Raw genomic sequence first — 21,282 nt, 5'->3', positions numbered from 1 at the left:
GCTTCCTTTGCCCTGTTGTTTCACTAAGCCAGACTAAGGCATGTGACTATTCCTATACCCACCCTCACACATAAATTGTGTATTGAATAACAGGCTAATCAGAGACTCAAAAGTATGCAACCATTTGTCTCTTATCTACCTATGACTTGGAAGCCCCCGCTGCTTCGAATTGTCTTGCTTTTCTGGACTGAACCAATGTACATCTTACATATATTAGTGTCTCATGTCTCCCTAAAATGTATAAAACCAAGCTGTGCCTTGATCACCTTGGACAAATGTCATCAGGAACTCCTGAGGCTGTGTCATGGGTGTGTCCTTAACCTTGGCAAAATAAGCTTCCTAAATGGACTGAGACCTGTCTCACATTTTGTGTTCACAATGATTGACAGCCCTTTGTCCTGTGCAGCACGCTGGGTAGGGGCACTATGAAGAAATCAGAGGGCTAACTCAGAAGGCTGGAGCAGGGACAGAACATAAAGGGAGAAAGGGGCCCATGGAAATTATGACTTATCCTCAGTTTTTTATTGGCATCAAGGTTTTTAACAAAAGTCATATAGTATTCTACCTTTAGCTAAAGTTCTTGAGAGAACCAAGGAAGACACATTTTATGTGTATGCGTGTGTATTCTCTGTCACAATCAGTCAATTTCTTCTTCATTAGATTGCAAAAATAGATGCTATAATAAGGAACTTACCAGGCTGGGTACAGTGGCTCACGCTTGTAATCCCAGCACTTTGGGAGGCCAAGGTGGGTGGATCACCTGAGGTTAGGAGTTCAAAACTAGCCTGACCATATGGTGAAACCCTGTCTCTGCTAAAATATAAAAAATTGTCTGGGCATGCTGAGACAGGAGGATTGCTTGAACCCAGGAGGCAGAGGCTGCAGTGAGCCAAGATCGTGCCACTGCACTCCAACCTGGGCAACAGAGTCTCAAAAAAAAAAAAAAAAGAACTTCCCTACCAGAATTGCCTTCCAATTCCAGAAAGCCGTGTTTGTAGACTCTGTCTCCCCTGGGTAACCTTGAAACACCCATGCAACCCAGTCCTCGTGTGCCTGTAGTTAGAATCCACACACTTGAACAGGTAGGCTAACTGGCTATTAATTTATTTTCCTTCTAAAAAATGGCAGTAGTTAGGCTGACCTCTAAATCAAAACTACGGTCATATAAATTGCTGAATGTTCTAGCCAACAATGACTCTAATGACCTACAAGCTTCAGACGAATTTTGCCACTTCAACTGTCCAAATATATTCTAGTGCCACTGGGTAAAAAGGAGTCAAGCATTCTATGTTAGAATGTCTGGTGGGGGAAAAAGGTATTAAGATTCAAAGGCTACACAGAAATAATATTGTACTATATTTAAGATTTATGTGAGATTTAGTTTGGCAACATGGATAGGACCATCTTCACTGACCTAGCTGCCATGGTAGAATGGTAAAATGCCCTCTTCTCCACCCAACAAACACAAATGCTCAGAATTAAGACATTCCAGTCTGGAGCTGAAGGCTGGCTGCTTCCATCCTCAACCACTAATCATATGTTCTCCATACTGATCCCTCCCTTCTCCAGACCATTCATTCCTTATGATTTGTAAGAACTTTCTCCCCATTAAACCCAAAAGTTTAAGTGCAAGCCTGTCTTACTCAACTTCACATCTTTGTAGTATTTATCTTCAAGGCTCGATAGCGGTTAGTAGTCAATGTATTTTCACATTGCTTGTGATTTTCATCACCAGCAAATGTTACCAGTGGGCCTACAGTCATTGAAGGCTAAGTGCCCCAGCAATGCTAATTATCATTATTGAAAACACTGAGTGACCTTTATGTGCAAAGCACGAGGAGGGCTACAAACATGTTCAAAACAGTTCTTGCCCTCAAGAGGCTTCTATGGGCCAGAAGCAAATCTTCTAGATCCAAGCTCTTTGAAGCCTGATCCTCTTCAAGGTGTTAATAGAATCAGGTGGTAAAAGTCAACATGGGTAAGTTGACTGGTCATTCAGCAAATACTCATGACCATTTAAACTTACATTTAAAAAATAACCTACTTGATAGTACCAGTGAGTTAAGATGTAAGAGTGCATGAAGGGAACAGCCAGGTATCATAAGATTTTAGGTGAACCCAAGAAATGTAGACTTGTACAGGTCAATTAAGCGAAACCTTTCAGAAGACATGCTGATGTTCGACCCAGAGCAATGTGGCTCAGTGTTGGACTGAAAAACAACTCCAGCTTTGACATGGTTTGGGAAGAAAAGGGATGGATTGAGTTCTTTCTTCAGAAATTTGATAAAGTGATCAGGCAAAGAGGACTGAGAATCGAAGCATGTAGCTTTGATCCTCCACTTCTTTTAGGGCTACACCAAAGAGATGGGGATGCATGCTTTTAAACAAGACTAACTATAGCCTTGATAAGACAATTACCTGGCTCTGTCACTGCTTGGACTAAAGCGTTTTCATAAGCTAGGTGCACGGGATTCCAAAGAGGCTACTGTAAGGAAAAACAAAATCATAATAATGAAAAGTCAGCAGACTAGAAATGAAATTAATCGTTGAAGTTAGTTCACTACTAGTGAATGGGAATTCACAAAAAAAAATGAGCTAAAAGAACTAAACAGGCAGAGTTCTTCCTAGAATAAATCAAGGTCAGTGTTGAGGTCACTGGCAAGGAAGTCTGGAGTGGCTTAGACTGAAGCTACTTGTGTTTGGGGAAAAAAGACTTGTTTTTTTTTTTTTTTTTTTGAGACGGAGTCTTGCTCTGTTGCCCAGGCTGGAGTGCAGTGGCCGGATCTCAGCGCACTGCAAGCTCCGCCTCCTGGGTTCACGCCATTCTCCTGCCTCAGCCTCCCGAGTAGCTGGGACTACAGGCGCCCGCCACTACGCCTGGCTAGCTTTTTGTATTTTTTAGTAGAGACGGGTTTCACCGTGTTAGCCAGGATGGTCTCGATCTCCTGACCTCGTGATCCGCCCATCTCGGCCTCCCAAAGTGCTGGGATTACAGGCTTGAGCCACCGCGCCCGGCAAGACTTGTTTTCATTGCTCTAGTCATAAGCACAAATAGTGACTCCAAAAGCTTGAAAACTCGAAGACAGCACAACAGCCTCTTAGTATGTCATTGTATTTTTTTTAAAAGGACAAAGGGGCAAGTTAGGGCCACAGCCTACTATGAAGCTTTAATACTTGCCTTTCCATTGTGAGTTTAGGCAAGGTCTCTTAGAGACACAAACAAAATTTTGTCATTAGACATAGCTGTTCATTTGCTATTTCTAACGAATTTTTTTTTTCTCATTTTATGGCTGGCTTCATTGGAGAAAAATGCTAACTAAGCTTCACAGAGAAAATATGGTGAGCCTTTTCAGAGAAACAAAATTTTGAGAAGAAAGAAATTGTTAGTGCCCACTTCAGGAATCATCTGACCCTCTTCAAGGTGTTAGTGGAATCAGGTGGTGAATGAAAGTCAACACAGGCAAGCTGAGCGGTCATTCAGCAAATACTCATGACTGTTTAAACTTACATTTTTTTAAAAAAACTCACTCGATAGTAGCAGTGATTATATAGTAACCATTGCCATGGTTAAAACTCAATTCTCCAAACATTGCCTGGGCTTTCTGCTACTTCTGTTATTGATACAAACTAGTCAGAAAAATCCATAGGATTTTCTTTGTTCTTATCTGAGACGGGGTGTGGGAATAGGAAAAAGAGAATTTGAGAACAATATAAATAAATATCTATTACTTATTTGAGGAACGCTTTAAAGAGTTAAGCAATTTTATTAGTTTTAGAAGTGTGAATTAGGGAAAACGTGGCCATCTCATAAAATATATTTTTGGATTGGAAATAACCATTATTAAAAATTACCAATGTATAAATACTTATTTTTAAGCAGTCTTAAATTGTTATAGTAAATAAAGCTCTTAGCAGCTTCATTTAAAAAAATCTATAGTAGTACAGATTAGTAGTATATGCTTATTTACAAGAGGGCAAAAAAACTGAGACAGTAAAAAACCATCCTTATTAGGCTAAAAGAAAGCTAGTGTTTTGTTTTTGAATTTAACTTCCCTTGAACTTTCAAATAGCTATTTAGAAAGCATTAATTTGGGGCCGGGAACAGTGGCTCATACCTGTAATCCAGCACTTTGGGAGGCTGAGGCGAGAGGATCGCTTGAGCCCAGGACTTTGAGCCCAGCCTGGGCAACATGGCGAAACCCATCTCTACAAAAAATACAAAAATTAGTTGTGCATGGTGGCACATGCCTGTAGTAAATATAGTAATTTTTTTTTAAAAAGCTTCAATTTGGAAATGAGCTGAGGAGAAAAACAAGAGAAAAAGGTCTAGTTTAGTGAGTGCATGTTTTCCTATATGGAACTTTTTTACATAGTCCTATCCTAAACTATTTCTGCCTCTTCACTTGTCCTGTACTCTTTACTGACAAACTGCTCAACTTTATGCTTACTTGAATTTCTGTTTCCAAATACAAATCATCTCCCATGCTAGAGGAGAAATTCTAGTATTTCTAGGAGTGGAGCAAGTGGTGTCACTGTCTATACGAAAAAAAGCCTCTGATTGCAACCCTGGTGCAAGAGGAAAGATTTAGTGGGTCCTACTGCCTTTCTGGACCAAACATCCTTTTTTTTTTTTTTTTTTTTTTTAAATGCTATTATGAAAAACATTTTTAAAAAGAAAATGTAAAAGACTAGTACTATGGAACCCCACGTATCCACCCACTTATCTCAACAATTGCTAACATTTTGCCATATTTTCTTTGACATCTTTCTCTCCATATATGTGAATACATATGAATGTATTTTTGCTGAGCCATTTAAAAGTAAACTGCAGACATCATGCCACTTTGGCTTTAAGCAGTTTAGGCATGCATTCCCAATAAAGCTTTTCCCTACATTACCATAATATAATATCATACCTAAAAAAACATAAGTTCCTAGCAGTGTCAAATACACACTCAAGTGACTCAGTTGTTCCTCCAAATGTCTTCTATAGCTACTTTCTTTGAATTATGATCTCAAATCTGTTGTTTTCTAACAGTATTACTGTTTTTTTTTTCTTTTGTGATGGAGTTTCTGAAGAGACCAAGCCAATTTTGTTGTAGAATGTCTCAGATTCTGGATTTGTCCAGTTGATTTTTCTTGGTATCTTTTAGCTTTGTCCTTAACCCCCTGTATCTTCTGTACACTGGAATTTAAGGTAAAATACTTGATTCGCTGCAGATTGAATAATTCCAGCAGAAATATGTGATACTGTATAATTTACATCTCATTATAACTAAGGCACAATGATTACGATTATTCATTTTAAATTTGATCACAATTTAGGTTGTAAGCACAAATCTCTTCTTATTAATGGTACTTTTTCCCCTTTCAAATTGAGCCATTTGTAGGGTAATACTTTGGTATTATGGAAATAGTCTGTTTTCCATTTCTCTCTCACCTAATGATATTGGCATCCATTGGCCATCGTGTGAATCAATTATTTTAGTCATAGTTGCAACATGGTGATTTGTCTAATTCTGCCATTCTTTCTCTTACAGAAAGAATGGCCATTTTAAAAACTGGTCACTCTTCTGTAAACATCCTAATGTCTTAGGTAACATCCTGACATTAATTTAGAGTAAGTTATAAGTATACTGCCTCTTTTGTAACTCATTCAAATGAAATTGCAGTGCAAGCACTGAATATTCTTCTGCATTTGAATTTTGGATCAAAAACCAAAAAATTTTTATACATGACTCCTTTGAATTAAGAACTACGCAAGGAAGCCTGGCACAGTGGCTCACGCCTGTAATCCCAGCACTTTGGGAAGCCGATGTGGGCAGAACTACGTATACTGAAGGAGTTTGAGACCAGCCTGATATACATGGTGAAATCCCGTATCTATTAAACGCACAAAACTTAGCTGGGCCTGAGCAACAGAGTGAGACTCTGTCTCAAGAAAGAAAACTATGCAAGGAGTTGGGGATACAGGGTGAAGAAGACAGCCTACCTGGTGCCTTTCTTAAGAGCTGAATGTCTAGTCATAATAAGTATATATTCCTCAAAGGAAAGAATAATTATCTGCCTAAAGCCTTAGGCAGTTTTTATGAAAAGCTTCCTAACGTAGAATCAGAAATCATTTAGGAAGAGAATAACAGTAAAGTAGCATATATAAATAATTTATCTTGAGTACTTTATTCATTATTCTAAGGCTTCATAATTTAAAAACTTTTCAGGAAGGCCAGGAAGATTAAAGTAACCTTTCCTCTCACTACTCTATAATGCTTTACACTCATTTGAAAAAAAAAAATTTTTACAGTTTGCTTTTACTAGAACGTCAATAATCAAAGCTCCAAGATGTAGTGAGATGTATGTGGCTTACGTTCTTCTTCCTATGTGCCCTATACCAGCTAGGTGTACATTTCACCCGTAAGTTATTTATATGAACATATACACCTGTACCAAAGGCAAAGTGATATGGAAGTCTTAAGTCACAGAAAGTTACTTTTAAAATCAACAAAATGGTATCCTGTTCCTCTTACATCTTCCTTATGAATCAACAATTCATGCAATCTTTGACAAAGTTCATGGTAAAGCTTAGCTTGGACCCAAACAAAAGTGTGGTTTTGGTTCTTGTGGAACAGTTTCACTTGTTTAAAAAACCCAGAATTCTTAGTTCTGATGGCATAGTAATCAACTAACTGCGCAAGAGTAGTTATGGTATTCAGACTGGACCTAATTTCCTCATATTTCTAGTCTCCTTTTTCCCTACCAGAGCTGATACCAGACTAACAAACAGTTCTCACTTAACATACATAAACTACTAAGAGTCAAACTTTATTTCATGAAAACAAAGCTGAACTTTGTAGTTTCCTGTACATTATGGTGACCACTTGGCAATTGATTATAAAGGTCCATTTATGCTGGGAAACCTGTTGAACAGGAAACCTTCAAGTGGCAACATAGAACTGAATTTAATGAAAGTCCTCAAAAAAATTGTTTGCATTGTCCTATTTTAATAGGTCCTGCTATACTGTAAAAATAGTAAAGGAATTGTGACCTTGGGAAAGCTTTGAAGTAACGCAAAATACAACTGGTCTTCTGATCAGAAAATGGCCTACTTACAACTGGATAGTCTTAGCTGATGTAAAAATTTGTAGTCTTGGCCGGGTGTGGTGGCTCACGCCTGTAATCCCAGCACTTTGGGAGGCTGAGGCGGGTGGATCACGAGGTCAGGAGATTGAGATCATCCTGGCTAACATGGTGAAACCCCGTCTCTACTAAAAAAAAAATATTAAAAAAATAGCCGGGCGTCGTGGTGGGCGCCTGTAGTCCCAGCTACTTGGGAGGCTGAGGCAGGAGAATGGCTTGAACCCGGGAGGCAGAGTTTGCAGTGAACTGAGATCGCGCCACTGCACTCCAGCCTGGGTGACAGAGCAAGATTCCGTCTAAAAAAAGAAAAAAAAGATTTGTAGTCTTAAAGGGGAAATCGATTTTTTGAAATGCCTAAATTTGGTTAAAATTGAGTGATCAAAGATTTCAGGTAGTTTCAACTCTCCCAGGCAAACTGAAAGGTTAAAAAAGAAAAAATAAAAAGAGCTACTTGCAAAGGATATTTAGGGCGATTCCAAGTAGTTATTTAAGTAGTACTTCACAAAATTAGCATCAATTATACTTGAATGTTGCATGGAACTAGCAACTCAGACAATTTACTTTTATTTTTCTAAACTACAGTCATCTCCAGTGAAAGTTAAAGGCGAATAGGCACATTCTGAGGTAGCTACATTCTTTCAATTAACAGTTCCATGATTAGAAGAAATTTATCTTTAGTTTTTTCAACATGTATCATTTTACTTTATATAACACTTTCCAAGCTCACCTGACTCCTTTTGCAGAATAGTGCAAGTTAAAGGCCAGTGGAGGGAAAGGCAGGCATCTTGCATACTTTGCAATGTACCTAGTATGAAGACTTGCAGGGAGATGGATTTTTTCCCCCAATGGGAAGGTATTTAATACACATTAACTTTAGAAGAAACTTGACACTTTTGACACATTGATTTAATTAATGCAGTTGAAATGGCAGGATTTAAAGGGGAATTCAAGTATATAGTTGCAAATCCTCATGTGGCATTACATTTGGAGATGGGGGTTGGCTAAGTCAGTTTAACATATTTTGAAGCCTTGATAGTTTCATCTGTAAAAAAAGTGTGTTACATAATCTCTAAGGAACCTTCTAGTTTCACACGCTATGGGATAAGCGTCAGTAACATTATCAGTGTGTTTTGAATATGGAAAAGATGCTTCTTAAAGCCTAGATTTCAGCTAAATTGCTTTTGCAAACCCACATAGTTCCTGGACCCTAAAATTTGGAAGCTTTGGGATAAAAAGTTTAATTTCACAGACCAGTTCCTCAGTGCATTATTTTTTTCTAGAGTAACAACTTCTATTTTAATGAGAGAAAAGCCAGCCATTTCCATCCACTCCCTGCTCTCACCCAGCATCCCCAAACTCTCCAGTTGGTGATTGTTCAGCCTTTATCTTCCTGTTTTTCTCATTTCATTTTATATATACAGTACTGGCTTAAAAAATATACTAAACAGGTACATATGTATGCTGTTACAGGTGTAAATTGGCACAGTCTTTCTTGAAAGCAAACAGGCAATACATTACAAAGTTTTAGAAGTGTGTATATACTTTTAAGGGCCCATTTTCACTTCTAGGAATATAACCTAAGGGACTAAGTAGGTAAAAGTACAAAGATGTAAATGTATGTTGTATTAAAGGATATTCAAAATAGAGCTTATAATATTAAAATCCAAAACTAAAATATCCAACTTCAGAGGTGTTGGGTGGTTCCATGCAGTATTTATTCACTTGGGAAGGTAGTTATCTTCTATTACTTGAAATTTTCTTCTAATTCTTTTCTATAATGAACATAAATTACATTCCTAAAAAAGTAAATGTGCCATTGGCTAAATATATTGATTTACTTTTTTCTTTTGCTCATGTGCCCACTATCAGAATCATGGGTATTTTAAATTTATTCTGAAAAGAATCAATCCATGAAACTATTTAGCTCCTTAGCTACAATAACTGTTATTGAAATGTGGTTAAGAATGGACATGTTCAGCTCTCAAAAGAGATTCACATTGAAAAAAAATAGCTTACTGAGATAAAACAATTATAAGTGACAGAAGCACCATTTTTTTAAGGTTCAGAAAAGACAAATCATGTGTCTTCAGAATTTCCAAATAGTTACTTCTTAAACTATGAAGGTCCAAAGAAACAATTTACTGCAGCAAACACTTTTAATAAGAATACAAAATTCACATCAGAGGCACATTCTGGGGAATGTAAATGAACTATCACAAGTAGTAATTCTGCTGGAAGAATAAAATAAGGCTCTCTGAGTACAAATATACAGGAAGGAATGATTTAAAATAGGTTTATGATTTACAATCACATTACACTGTATTAAGCGCTCAACACAGGCATATTAATTAAAAAGCCAGCTAAAAGGCATTTGAACATATATAACAAATCTTACAGTCCACAAAGTTCATGTATAACGGTAATTTTAGGTACTTCATTTCAACACAGAAGAAATGAACAGGCGAGGGATGCCTCTAAAAATATTAATTTATGTCTATGACAAAAACTGAAAGAGCTTTACATTGAAAATGGATTACACTACTGACAGAACCATGTAGTGGACAGGGCAACCACATGAACACAAAACCAGTAGTGCCAAGCAACTAAAACAGTACTGGCCTTTCCAATCCTCTTTCTTCCTGGTACCACCGCACTGTCCCACATTACCTCTTCATTACCCAAATCAAAGAATCCTTCTGTTTTCCCTTTCCTCAAAAGGAATGAAGAAAAACCAAAGAGCAAACTCAAAAGATGATTTTTACCATAAACCTCAAATGTGGCTTAACAAGTACAAAGAAACCCAACATTTATATGTAGTGCTCCTTTCCATGAAGGAATAGACACATCAAACATTATCCAACAGGGGTTTCTTTATGGATTTTGTACATTGGTTGAACAAGAATTACTGTATCTGAGAAGGCACATATCTGTGATTTAAGGCTTAAACGGTATTGTTACATATGGAAGTCAATAAAAGCTGTCTATGTATTCACTTCTATCAAAATAGAACTGACCCAAAAACTAGTTTTCTAAGAACAGATTTCTACTCTAGAAACCATCAAGAATTTCCATTCCCATGTCCACCTGTCAAAAAAAAAAAATTATCTTAAGCAGGTTTTGTTATGAACCAAAAGAAATTGCAAATGTAACTGTCCAATGACTTTGGGTGAAGCAAATTCATAAGCTTAAAAGCCTCACAGAAATGACAATGTGATTTCTGTGTCTTTAAAAAAAGTCCAAACAAAATTACAATGGTACAGATTCATTTTTAAAAAGGTATTTGCCACAACTCCACAAGCTAACCATTCATTAGAGCTGCTGCCTCTGTGTGGACGCTGCAGGAACACCATATAACTTTACTCTGCAAAATAGTTTCTTTTTTCTTTAATACATGAAAAGGAATCTCTTAAAGATGTTTAATATATTCATATATAAAATATCTGATGTTGATACAAATCATGTAAACCTCCCTTTGGAAAAGTTACAATTGGCCCTCATTTCCAGGACCAAAAACCTTGAATTTTTATCTCGTCAGTGCAAATCTATAGTAGATGTTTTCAAACTACAGAAATAGCCATCAACCCTCACAATACAAAAGGATTTCTCAAAAAGGAAAATTATTGTGTTCAGATTATAGAAACTATGTTTACATTAAAACCACCCACCTTCCCATCAAATTTAACAGTTCAATTGTTAAAGTATGAAAAAGGGAAAAATTAAAGCTGTTTGTGCAAGAATCACTACAATGCTTGTCACCCCTTCCACTTCCCCCAACTCTGCTTAATTCTTGTTAGGTTTGTTTAGAAATATAACAACATGACTTTCTTTTTATTTTCCGCTGTGATTTCACTGTTCTTCAAGCCAAGATGGGGCATCCACTCCAGGGGTTTTCAATTTGATATGGAACTGTTTAAGTGTCTGTTCAAGCTGCTTCTGATTCCCAGCAAAGTAAGCAGCAATGGCATTGTGGAAAAGGACCAGCTGATTGTGTAATACTTTAACCTGTGGACAGGACAGAGTTACAAGACCAAGCATTAACACCAATAACAATAAAATGGAGGGTGATTTATTACATTCCTTAATTAAATAGTGTATCTCTCTTGAAGAATAGCTGGCTTAATAATGACCAAGTATTTCACACATACCAAGTGTACACTGCCTTGCAGGGTCACTGAGCCTTTGATGACTTTTTAATTACCCTAAAGAGAACAGGTCGGTTTTAAGATGCCAAAATATATACCCTGTTAACCATTTTCAAACATTATTGAGAGGATTAATTAAAAATATCATTAAATCCTTCTCAAACTAAGTATATCCAAAATCATGTGAGATATCAAAAAGGGTAATTATATAAAAGTTACACAATGTATGAATAGTAAATATGGACATCATTAAATCTAAGCTTTAGGTAAGCCAAGTAGGCTAGATACTTTTAAATATTGACTTTCTTTGTAAAGAATCAAGCAAGTAGCAAGTGTTGCCCAGAAAATCAATTTACTTAAAGCCCATATGACTCTCAATTATTTTCAACTGCTTATTACTTGTGCTGATATCAAGACTATATTTAACCAAGTCATACTACCTCTATAAGTCTTTCTTAAAGAAATAAACAATGCATCAAAAAGATTTATAAATTGCCTCCTGAGGTTGTTTTTGTTTTGTTTTGTTTTTTGAGACACAGTCTTGCTCTGTCACCCAGGCTGTTATGCAGTGGCACAATCTTGGCTCACTGTAAACTCTGCCTCCAGGGTTCAAGCAATTCTCATGTCTTGGCCTCCCAAGTAGCTGGGATTACCAACATGCCCACCCAATTTTCGTATTTTTGTTAGAGACAGGGTTTCACCATGTTGGCCAGGCTGGTCTCAAACTCCTGACCTCAGGTGATCTGCCTGCCTCAGCCTCCCAAAGTGCTGGGATTACAGGCATAAGCCACCAAGCCTGGCCATCTGAGGTCTTATTTACAACTGCAAAATGTTCAATAAAAATTCAGATTCCCATCCAATACGATATTCATTAAAATTGAACTTTAATAATTGTAATGATGTAAAAATATTTGAAACATGATGCTAAATGAAAAAACAGGATAGAAAATTTGTTTCACTATTACACACACACACACACACACACACACACACACACCCCACATTCTCTCTAGCCATTTCTGAAAATGATTTCCAAAACTGAGCTGGTCTCAGTCGCCTCTGCCATTATGACTGAGTTTCAGATCTCTTCTGCAGAACAGGTTGTCAGGGACAGGTCTAAGGAGCGCTTCAAGGGCAATCTGCCTTGACAGAGGGTGGAAAAATCACTGTATGATGTTATATATAAAATAATTTCTTAAGTTAGGCTTAAAAAACCCATAAATTACAAAGAAAAATATTGATAATTAAACTACATTAAAATTTAGAATTCTTTCTTTTTTCTTTTTGAGATGGAATCTCGCTTCTGTTGCCAGGCTGGAGTGCAGTGGCACCATCTCAGCTCACTGCAACCTCCGCCTCCCGGGTTCAAGCGATTCTCCTGCCTCCACCCGCCAAGTAGCTGGGATTATAAGCACGCACCACCACGCTTGGCTAATTTTTTGTATTTTAGTAGAGACGGGGTTTCATCATGTTGGCCAAGACGGTCTCGATCTCGACCTCGTGATCTGCGTGCCTCAGCCTCCCAAAGTACTGGGATTACAGGCATGAGCCACTGCGCCCGGCCTAAAATTTAGAATTTCTATTCATCAAAAGATAGTGAAAAGATAAGCTACATACTGGGAAAAGGTATCTGCTTTATATATAACTAGCAAAGAATATGTATCTGGAATATATGAAGAACTCCCAAAAACCAAAAACAGCCCAATTAAAAAAGAGCAAATAATACAGACAAACATTTCACAGAGGAGGAAACAGGAATGGCCAATTACATCTGAGAAGATATGCAGCCTCATTAGGAAATAGGAAAATGCAAATTAAAACTAACATGGGACACCACTTTATACCCTCCACATTAGGAAAACTAAATATTATAACAACTATATACTATTGACAGGTATATAAATATGTACAAATGTTTTTGAAAACAATCTGGCATGAACTAGTAAAATGAAAGATACAAATGCCCTATGGAACAGTAACTTTACCCCTAAGAATTTGCCGTAGAAAAACTTTCATGTGTGTTTCATGAAACATGTACAATTATGTTCATGGCAGCACTGTTTTTAGCATTAAAAAAGCAAGAAAACCACCACAAAGTTGTATATACAGGAGAGCAGATAGAGTGGTCTCTCAGCGCAATGGGGATACGATATAGGAGTAAACATAAATGAACTGTAGCTGCATGCATCATTATGGATGAACTCTGGAGTATCAGGTTAAGGAAAACAACTTGGAGAATGCCTGTGGTAGGATTCCACTTACAGACAGTTCAAAAACATACATAACTGAACGATATATTCATATGTGAATGATATATTCATATGTGGCAAAACTACAAGAAAACCAATAAATAGGAACAACAAACAAATTCAGAATAGGTTTACAGAGGGAGGAGAGTAGAGAGGATGAAGTAAGAGTAAAGCACAAAGCATGCTTCAAAAGTATTAATATTTGTTTCTTAACTTGGGTGGTGGGAACATGGCTGCTTTTTTTGTTATTTTTGTTACTCTTTTATATTTTGTCTGTATGTTAAACATTCTTTTGTTTATTAAAAAAGGGAAAAAGATTATGAGAGCTAAAGTCTGTCTATATCAACTTTGTGAAGACTTGCACTGTTCACAATGTTCTAATGAACTACAGACATCCCATTTTATATTCAGAGGGAAAAAACCACCTAAAATTTGCTTACCTCCATTCATATAACAGATATTACAGAGGGTCATATTGTTATGTGTCAGGCACTACTCTAGGGGTTGGGAATGCAAGCAATCAACAAAAAAGGCAAACATCTCTTCTCAAAAGAAGTTTATGTTCTATTGAGGGAAGAAAGAGAACCATCTAACACATATAGTATGTTAGACGGTGATACATGTTACAGAGAAAAATAAAGCAGCAATGTGGAATGTGAGATGTATGTATGGGTGAGAGTTGCAATTAAATAGGAAGGGCTCATTGAGGAAACCGTTGAATACAGATTTAAGGAAGTGAGAGAATAAACTTTAAGTTATCTGGAAGAAAAACATTCTAGACAGAGGAAATAGCAAGCTCAAAGGGCCTGAGGTAGACAGTGTGCTTGGTATGTTTGAGAAGCACCAGCAAGGCCTGTATGACTGCAGCAGAGTGAATAAGGGCCTGGTAGATGTGGTAAGATAGATAATGGGTGGCTAGATGGTGCAGGCCCTTAGATATCATTATAAAGATCTGGCTCCTTGTCTGAATGAGATGAAAAGCTACTGGTAGGTTCTAAGCAGAAAAATGACAACATTTAATTTAATAAACATGCAAAGGTAGAAGTAGAGAGACCTATTAGAATATTACAGCAATAACCTGGCTGAGATAATGGTGGCTTGGACTACAGTGGTAAAAGAGGAGATCATGAGAAGAGGTGGGATTCTGAATATAATGTGAAGATGAAGCCAATGGAATCTGACAACAGATCAAGACGGGAGGTGACAGAGAAAGAGAACACTCAAAGATGTGCCAAGAGTTTTGCCCCAAGCAACTGAAAGAATGAAGTTGCATTTACTGAAATGGCAAAGACTGTGAGAGGGGCAGGCATGGAAGAGGAGAAAAGGTGGGTATTAACAGCTTAGTTTTTGGACACGTTTGAGATATCTCTTAAAATAGCAGTTTGGGCTAGAGTTGTAAATTTGGGAGTCATTAATATACAGATGATATTTAAAGCCACATGACTAGATAAGCTCATAAGAGAGTGGACAGAGAAGTGATTCAAGGATTAAGTCATGAAAAAAGAACTTTGACCCTTGTATCTCAAAATACATACAAAATTTAACTTGAAATGGATCATGGGCTCAAGTGTCAGGGCTAAAGCTACAAAAACTTATAGAAAAAAAAATAAGAGAAAATCTTAATGATCTTTGGTTTGGCAAAGAGTTTTAAACAATATACACAAAGCATAAATTATAAATGAAAAACATCAATAAATTGGACTTCAAAAATATTTCTCTCTTCAAAAGACACAAAAATGAAAAAGTAAGCCATATATTTGGAGAAAATATTTGCAAAACAGGTATCAAAGAACTTGATTCTAGAATACATAAAGAATTCTTGGCTGGGCATGGTGGCCCATGCCTGTAATCCCAGAACTTTGGGAGGCCGAGGTGGGAGGGTCACACCTGAGGTCGGAAGTTCGAGACCAGCCTGGTCACCATAATGAAATCCTGTCTCTACTAAAAATATAAAAATTAGCCGGGTGTGGTAGCGGGCACCTGTAATCCCAGCTACTCGGGAGGCTGAGGCAGGGAAATCGTTTGAAACTGGGAGGCGGAGACTGTGGTGAGCCCATATCGCACCACTGCACTCCAGCCTGGGCAACAGAGTAAAACTCCATCTCAAAAAAAAAAAAAAAAAAGAATTCTTACAATTCAATAAGAACAACCTAACCAAAAAGCAGGTAAAAAATTTGAACAGACATTTCATCAAGGAAAACACAGATGGCAAATAAGCACATAAAAAGATGCTCAACATCTTTAGTTATTAGGAAAATCCAAATGAAAACTACAATGAGATGCTACTATACATCCACTAGAATGGCTAAAATTTAAAAACCTGGACCACAGTTCTTATTGACCAGGATGCCGAGTAACTGAAACTATCATACACAGTTGTTGGGAATGCAGAATGGTATAAGCATCTTAGAAAAGTTTGTCAGTTTCTTAAAAACTTACATGTACCTACTGTGTAACACAATTATTCCACTCCTAGGTATTTGCCTAAGAGGAATGAAAGCAAAGACTTCTACATGAAAGTTCATAATACCTGTACTTGTAATAGCTTAAAACTGAAACAACCCAAATGTCCATCAACCATTTCATGCCAGTCAGAATGGTGATTATTAAAAAGTCAAGAAACAACAGATGCTGGGAAGGCTGTGGAGAAACAGAAACACTTTTACACTGGTGGTGGGAATGTAAATTAGTTCAACCATTGTGAAAGACAGTGTGGTGATTCCTCAAGGATCTAGAACCAGAAATACCATTTGACCCAGCAATCCCATTACTGGGTATATGCCCCCCAAAATATAAATCATTCTATTATAAACATACATGCACACATATGTTTATTGCGGCACTATACACAATGGCGAAGACATGGAATCAACCCAAATGCCCATCAATGATAGACCAGATAAAGAAAATGTACATATACAATATACAGTCATAAAAAGGAACAAGATCATGTCCTTTAGAGGGACATGGAGGTAGCTGGAAGCCATCATCCTCAGCAAACTAACACAGGAACAAAAAACCAAATACCGCATGTTCTCACTTATAAGTGGGAGCTGAACAATGAGAACACATGGACGCAGGGAGGAGAACAACACACACTGGGGCCCGTCAGGGGGTTGCCGGAGGAGGGAGAGCATCAGGATAAACAGCTAATGCATTTGGGACTTAATATTTAGGTGATGGGGCCAGGCGCAGTGGCTCACACCTGTAATCCCAGCACTTTGGGAGGTTGAGGCGGGCAGATCATGAGGTCTGGAGTTCGAGACCATCGTGGCCAACATGAAGAAACCTGTCTCTACTAAAAATACAAAAAATGAGGTGGGCGTGGTGGCACGCGCCTGTAGTCCCAGCTACTCGGGAGGCTGAGGCAGGAGAGTTGCTTGAACCACAGAGGCGAAGGTTGTTGTAGTGAGCTGAGATCGCGCCACTGCACTCCAACCTGGCGACAGAGCGAGACTCCGTGTCCACAAAAAAAAAAAAAAAAAAAAAAGTAGGTGATGTGTTGATAGGTGCAGCAAACCATCATGGCACACGTTTACCTATGTAACAGACCTGCACATCCTGCACGTGTACCCATGAACTTAAAATAAAAATAAAAATAACTTAAAAAAAAGAATTTTAACTTCCAATCTTTTAGAATTAGAGGAGAGAATAAAAGCAGAGTATGCGATTTAATTCATGTACTGGCCTTGCAGGGAGCTGCTGTTAATGGTCTAGAAAGTTAAGACAGTCAGAAAGAAAGTGAGAAGGGCATCCAAAAATTTTTAACTAGCCCTGCAAATGTCAATATAAGTCAGTTTGTTTACCCACTCCCGAGTAGCTGACTAAACACAGAGAGACAGTTTTTGTAGCTGAGGAAGACTCGGCAGCCCACGAACAAAGGCTCAGGCTCAGTATATTCGTTGTATTTAAAATGGCCCCCCACCCCACAATGCAACTTAATCCATGGGAAATCAAAGATGGTGCTTTGCAGGATTGAATTCTAGTTTTCACAACAAAATGATACAATATCCATATCCACAAGAAACATTCTCCCAGTAATTGTTAGAAGACTGATGTGTCAAGTCTTTTAAAGTATACATATGCATCAGATCAGTTCCCTGGTACAGAGGGGACCTTCGAGGATTCACAGCTTTGTAATTATAATGTAAAAACAAAAGAAAAAAAACTCCAAATGGAAATGAAGTATAAAATTTCATCCTCAAATATAAGAAGCTATTTTTTTTTTTTTTCTAAAAAGCTAATTGTTCTCACTCTGGCTTATAACAAAACAGACAATTTACCTCATTTTTCTATTAGTATTGATTACTGTAATCTAGTACAAGCTTAATTTTGGTAGTGTATCTTCTAAATCAGATACAAATTTACCTAACAATAGTGTGTTGACTCATCCAATCAAAACATAATGAACAATTTTCAAGATGAATATTCTCTTTCAACTAAATGAATTAAAAACTTAGAATATTTTCTGCCTATTTTTTATTAAATAATTTGCACTATGATATGCATTTGTATAATGTCCTCAATGCCATTCTGCCTGATATGCTACAGAGAATCCTCAGAACATTTTGGTTATTAAATACATTGAAATAATTACCAATTAAAAAGGGAATAATTAAGTAGTATTAGAAAAGCAATCACAATACAACTTTTTTTTTTTTTTTTTTTTTTTTGAGACGGAGTCTCGCTCTGTTGCCCAGGCTGGAGTACAGTGGCCGGATCGCAGCTCACTGCAAGCTCCGCCTCCCGGGTTTACGCCATTCTCCTGCCTCAGCCTCCCGAGTAGCTGGGACTACAGGCGCCCGCCACCTCGCCCGGCTAGTTTTTTGTATTTTTTAGTAGAGACGGGGTTTCACCGTGTTAGCCAGGATGGTCTCGATCTCCTGACCTCATGATCCGCCCGTCTCGGCCTCCCAAAGTGCTGGGATTACAGGCTTGAACCACTGCGCCCGGCCAATACAACTTTTAAAATAAGAAGTTTTTGCAATTTTGAGAATCGTGCTGTTACTATACAAGCAGTTTCAGTAGAACATAAAATTATTATTTCAGTTTATTTCCTTTACTTGGTTTATCAGCTTCACTTTACCAGGCAATCTGACCTTCTAAAGGTCGACCTGGGAAAGATTCTGGTTTCTCAAATACAGCTGGCTTTCAGACAGAGACAAAGAAAGTGAGGTGATAGGAAGTTCAAATCCCACTTTTAGGAGAAAGGACAAAAAGCCAAAATGTTCCAGGACATATTTCAGGGTCTTTACCTTTTTTCAATTTACTTCTATATTTAAGCTATCAGCCCACAGGAACTGAGGAGCACAGAATGAAAGAAAGAGCAGGTATTTTTGGTAGACTATGCTTTGTTATGGTGGGGGAGCACTAACTTTTGGAAACACCTTCTATATGACACATAATGCATTACCCTTACATCTATTCTGTTTAGCCTCCCCCCGCCCCCATGCACACAGAGCCGGGGTTTCACTCTGTTGCCCAAGCTAGAGTGTAGCAATACAATGATAGCTCACTGCAGCCTTGATCCCCTTGGTTCAAGTGATCCTCCTACCTCAGCCTCCTGAATAACTAGGAATAACGGCACGCATCACCGTGCCTGGCTAACTTTTTTTATTTTCTGTAGAGACAGGGTCTCGCTATGTCGCTTAGGCTGGTCTCAAACTCTTGGCTGCAGGTGATCCTCCCACCCTGGACTACCTAAGCACTAGGATTACAGGTGTGAGCCACTACATCTGGCCTTGCACAGTCTTCAGTCCTTGATACAGCTGAAAAACAAAAAATAAAGAAAACTCAGAAAGTGAAGTAATTTGCCTAAGGTTAGACAGGTGATAGATGGACTGAGATCTGGGGAACACAGGAATGTCTTATTCCAAGAGTGATCTACGTCCTTTCACCTATTTTAATCTGCTTCTATTCATGGGCAATAAACATTTTAGAAACCTTTTAAACAAAATTTGAAACAGACAAGAAAGGGCAGCAGAGCACTTAAAGGAAAAGTGGTAGTGTAGAAAAGATACACAGCACTTTAAACTTGTTCCCAATTTTGTCTCTGGCCCTGAAGTTGTATTAAAACATCCTTGGGACAAGGACCTAACACAGGATTGGAGCAGACGAAAGAAATAAAAGTTAATTCTTGCTAAAACTATGAAGATTAATAAAACATTAAACTTTTATATAATCTTCCCATATTTACAGAGTAGGAAAAAGTCTTTATTGAACTATTTATGTCCTAAGTTAGAAATGATTTAAAATATAAAATATTAATACAACAAAAAGGCAGAGATTTAAAACAGGAGCAAAAAAAGTTAGAGGTAACAATTATAATGGAAAGGCAGCAAATTTGACAAATTTTGAAAACCTAACATCAGAAACAATTACAGCAATTTAGAAATATACTAAATCATTGCAAATTCACTTATGAAGAACTTTCATAAAGATCTGCCAAACAAAGAGCAAAACCACTCCGGCAACATCTGTTCAGTGACCTAAACATATCATACAATACTTTAATTGTTAAAGGGCAAAACAAACTCTAACACTGACTACTAAGGCAGAGAGACAAGCTGGAGTTTTAAACAGAAACTAGGTAACTGAAATTTAACAGCAGAACTCACAGATGATGCCAAGTGGACTACACTGAATACTTTCTCTTGCCTACACAGCATGCATCAATAGAATATAAATAACATTTACAAACTTACTGACTGAAAAAACTAGTGATATCATTACCTTTTCAACATCAAAATCATATAAAAGGCAGTTTATTTCTACCAAACGAACTTTTTCCAAATACAATTTAGATCATATGACTTTCTTATTCAGAGGCACTAAATTTGTTTAAAAAAGCAATTTCCTGTTAAAATAAGTTATTAGTCTTCATATATTTAGGTTGGTGCAAAAGTGATTGCAGGTTTTGCCATTGAAAGTAATGGCAAAAACCGCAATTACTTTTGCACCAACCTAGTATTTATGATTGTTACGTTCTTCAAAGCAGTTACTGGCTTTCCCAATAATTCTATGAAATAGGGGTTTATATTAAATGTACAAAAATATTGGGATAGTAGCTGGTTGTAGGAAAAAGGTGTGAGAAAAAGGTGAAACAAATCATTTTTTAGTAAGAGGTCCCCAGTCGCTAATATGTAAGGTATCAACTCCTTTCTTTACTCCTATTAAAAAAATACCATTCTATGCTTTCCTGCCTATCACTGAACTTTTCCCAGAAAGAGATCAGAAGACTATCAGGCAAGAAAATATACCTGCCTTGGCCTTTTATTAGGTTTGTGGGGCATAATTTTATTAATTTGCAATGGCTTTGGAAATGCCTGTCATGTTAAAGCAACTACTGGTTGAGAAAGAGAAACACTATAAAAAATACGGTTGTGGGCATTGGGAATGGAGTGAGAGAAGGAAAGACAAATATGAACTACAAGTGGGGTAGAAAAATAGATTTGTACATTTTTCTGATGCATTGGGATACGTTTCAGCAAACCACTGACAAGCAGAGGGTTAAAAAAAAGTCCTTACAGAAGGAAAAACAAAGGCAGAGTTCTGAAGATAACTGATGAAACATGACCTATAGACTCCAGTAACAGCAGGTCACAGAACAGTGGTGACGTCTTATAATTCTTTATCCAAGAATTAGATATGTTAACATTCTGAGTGAGGAGATTTTCTCACCTTTAGCAAAAAAAGTCTATCGCCTTTTTTGTTCTATAATTTTACAGGGTTAGTTCCCGCGCTTCAATCCCTCCCTC

At 37.5% G+C, this 21,282-nt stretch overlaps 1 protein-coding gene across 4 annotated transcripts in view; it reads right to left on the bottom strand.

Annotated features, from left to right (window-relative positions):
* Positions 1–9,271: 9,271 nt before the first annotated feature.
* The window catches only part of ARFIP1 (ADP ribosylation factor interacting protein 1), a 118,362-nt gene continuing 106,351 nt past the window's right edge, over positions 9,272–21,282 (bottom strand). For all 4 annotated transcript variants that reach the window (XM_010382879.2, XM_010382880.2, XM_030921348.1 and 1 more), the window contains one exon: positions 9,272–11,136. In XM_010382879.2, the coding sequence (XP_010381181.1) occupies positions 10,981–11,136 (156 nt within the window). In that variant the 3' untranslated portion in view covers positions 9,272–10,980. The remainder of the gene's footprint in view (positions 11,137–21,282) is intronic.

The sequence above is a fragment of the Rhinopithecus roxellana genome, chromosome 2 (assembly GCF_007565055.1).
Source record: "Rhinopithecus roxellana isolate Shanxi Qingling chromosome 2, ASM756505v1, whole genome shotgun sequence".
Taxonomy (NCBI): Eukaryota; Metazoa; Chordata; class Mammalia; order Primates; family Cercopithecidae; genus Rhinopithecus; species Rhinopithecus roxellana.
This window is presented reverse-complemented; position numbering and strand designations above follow the sequence as displayed.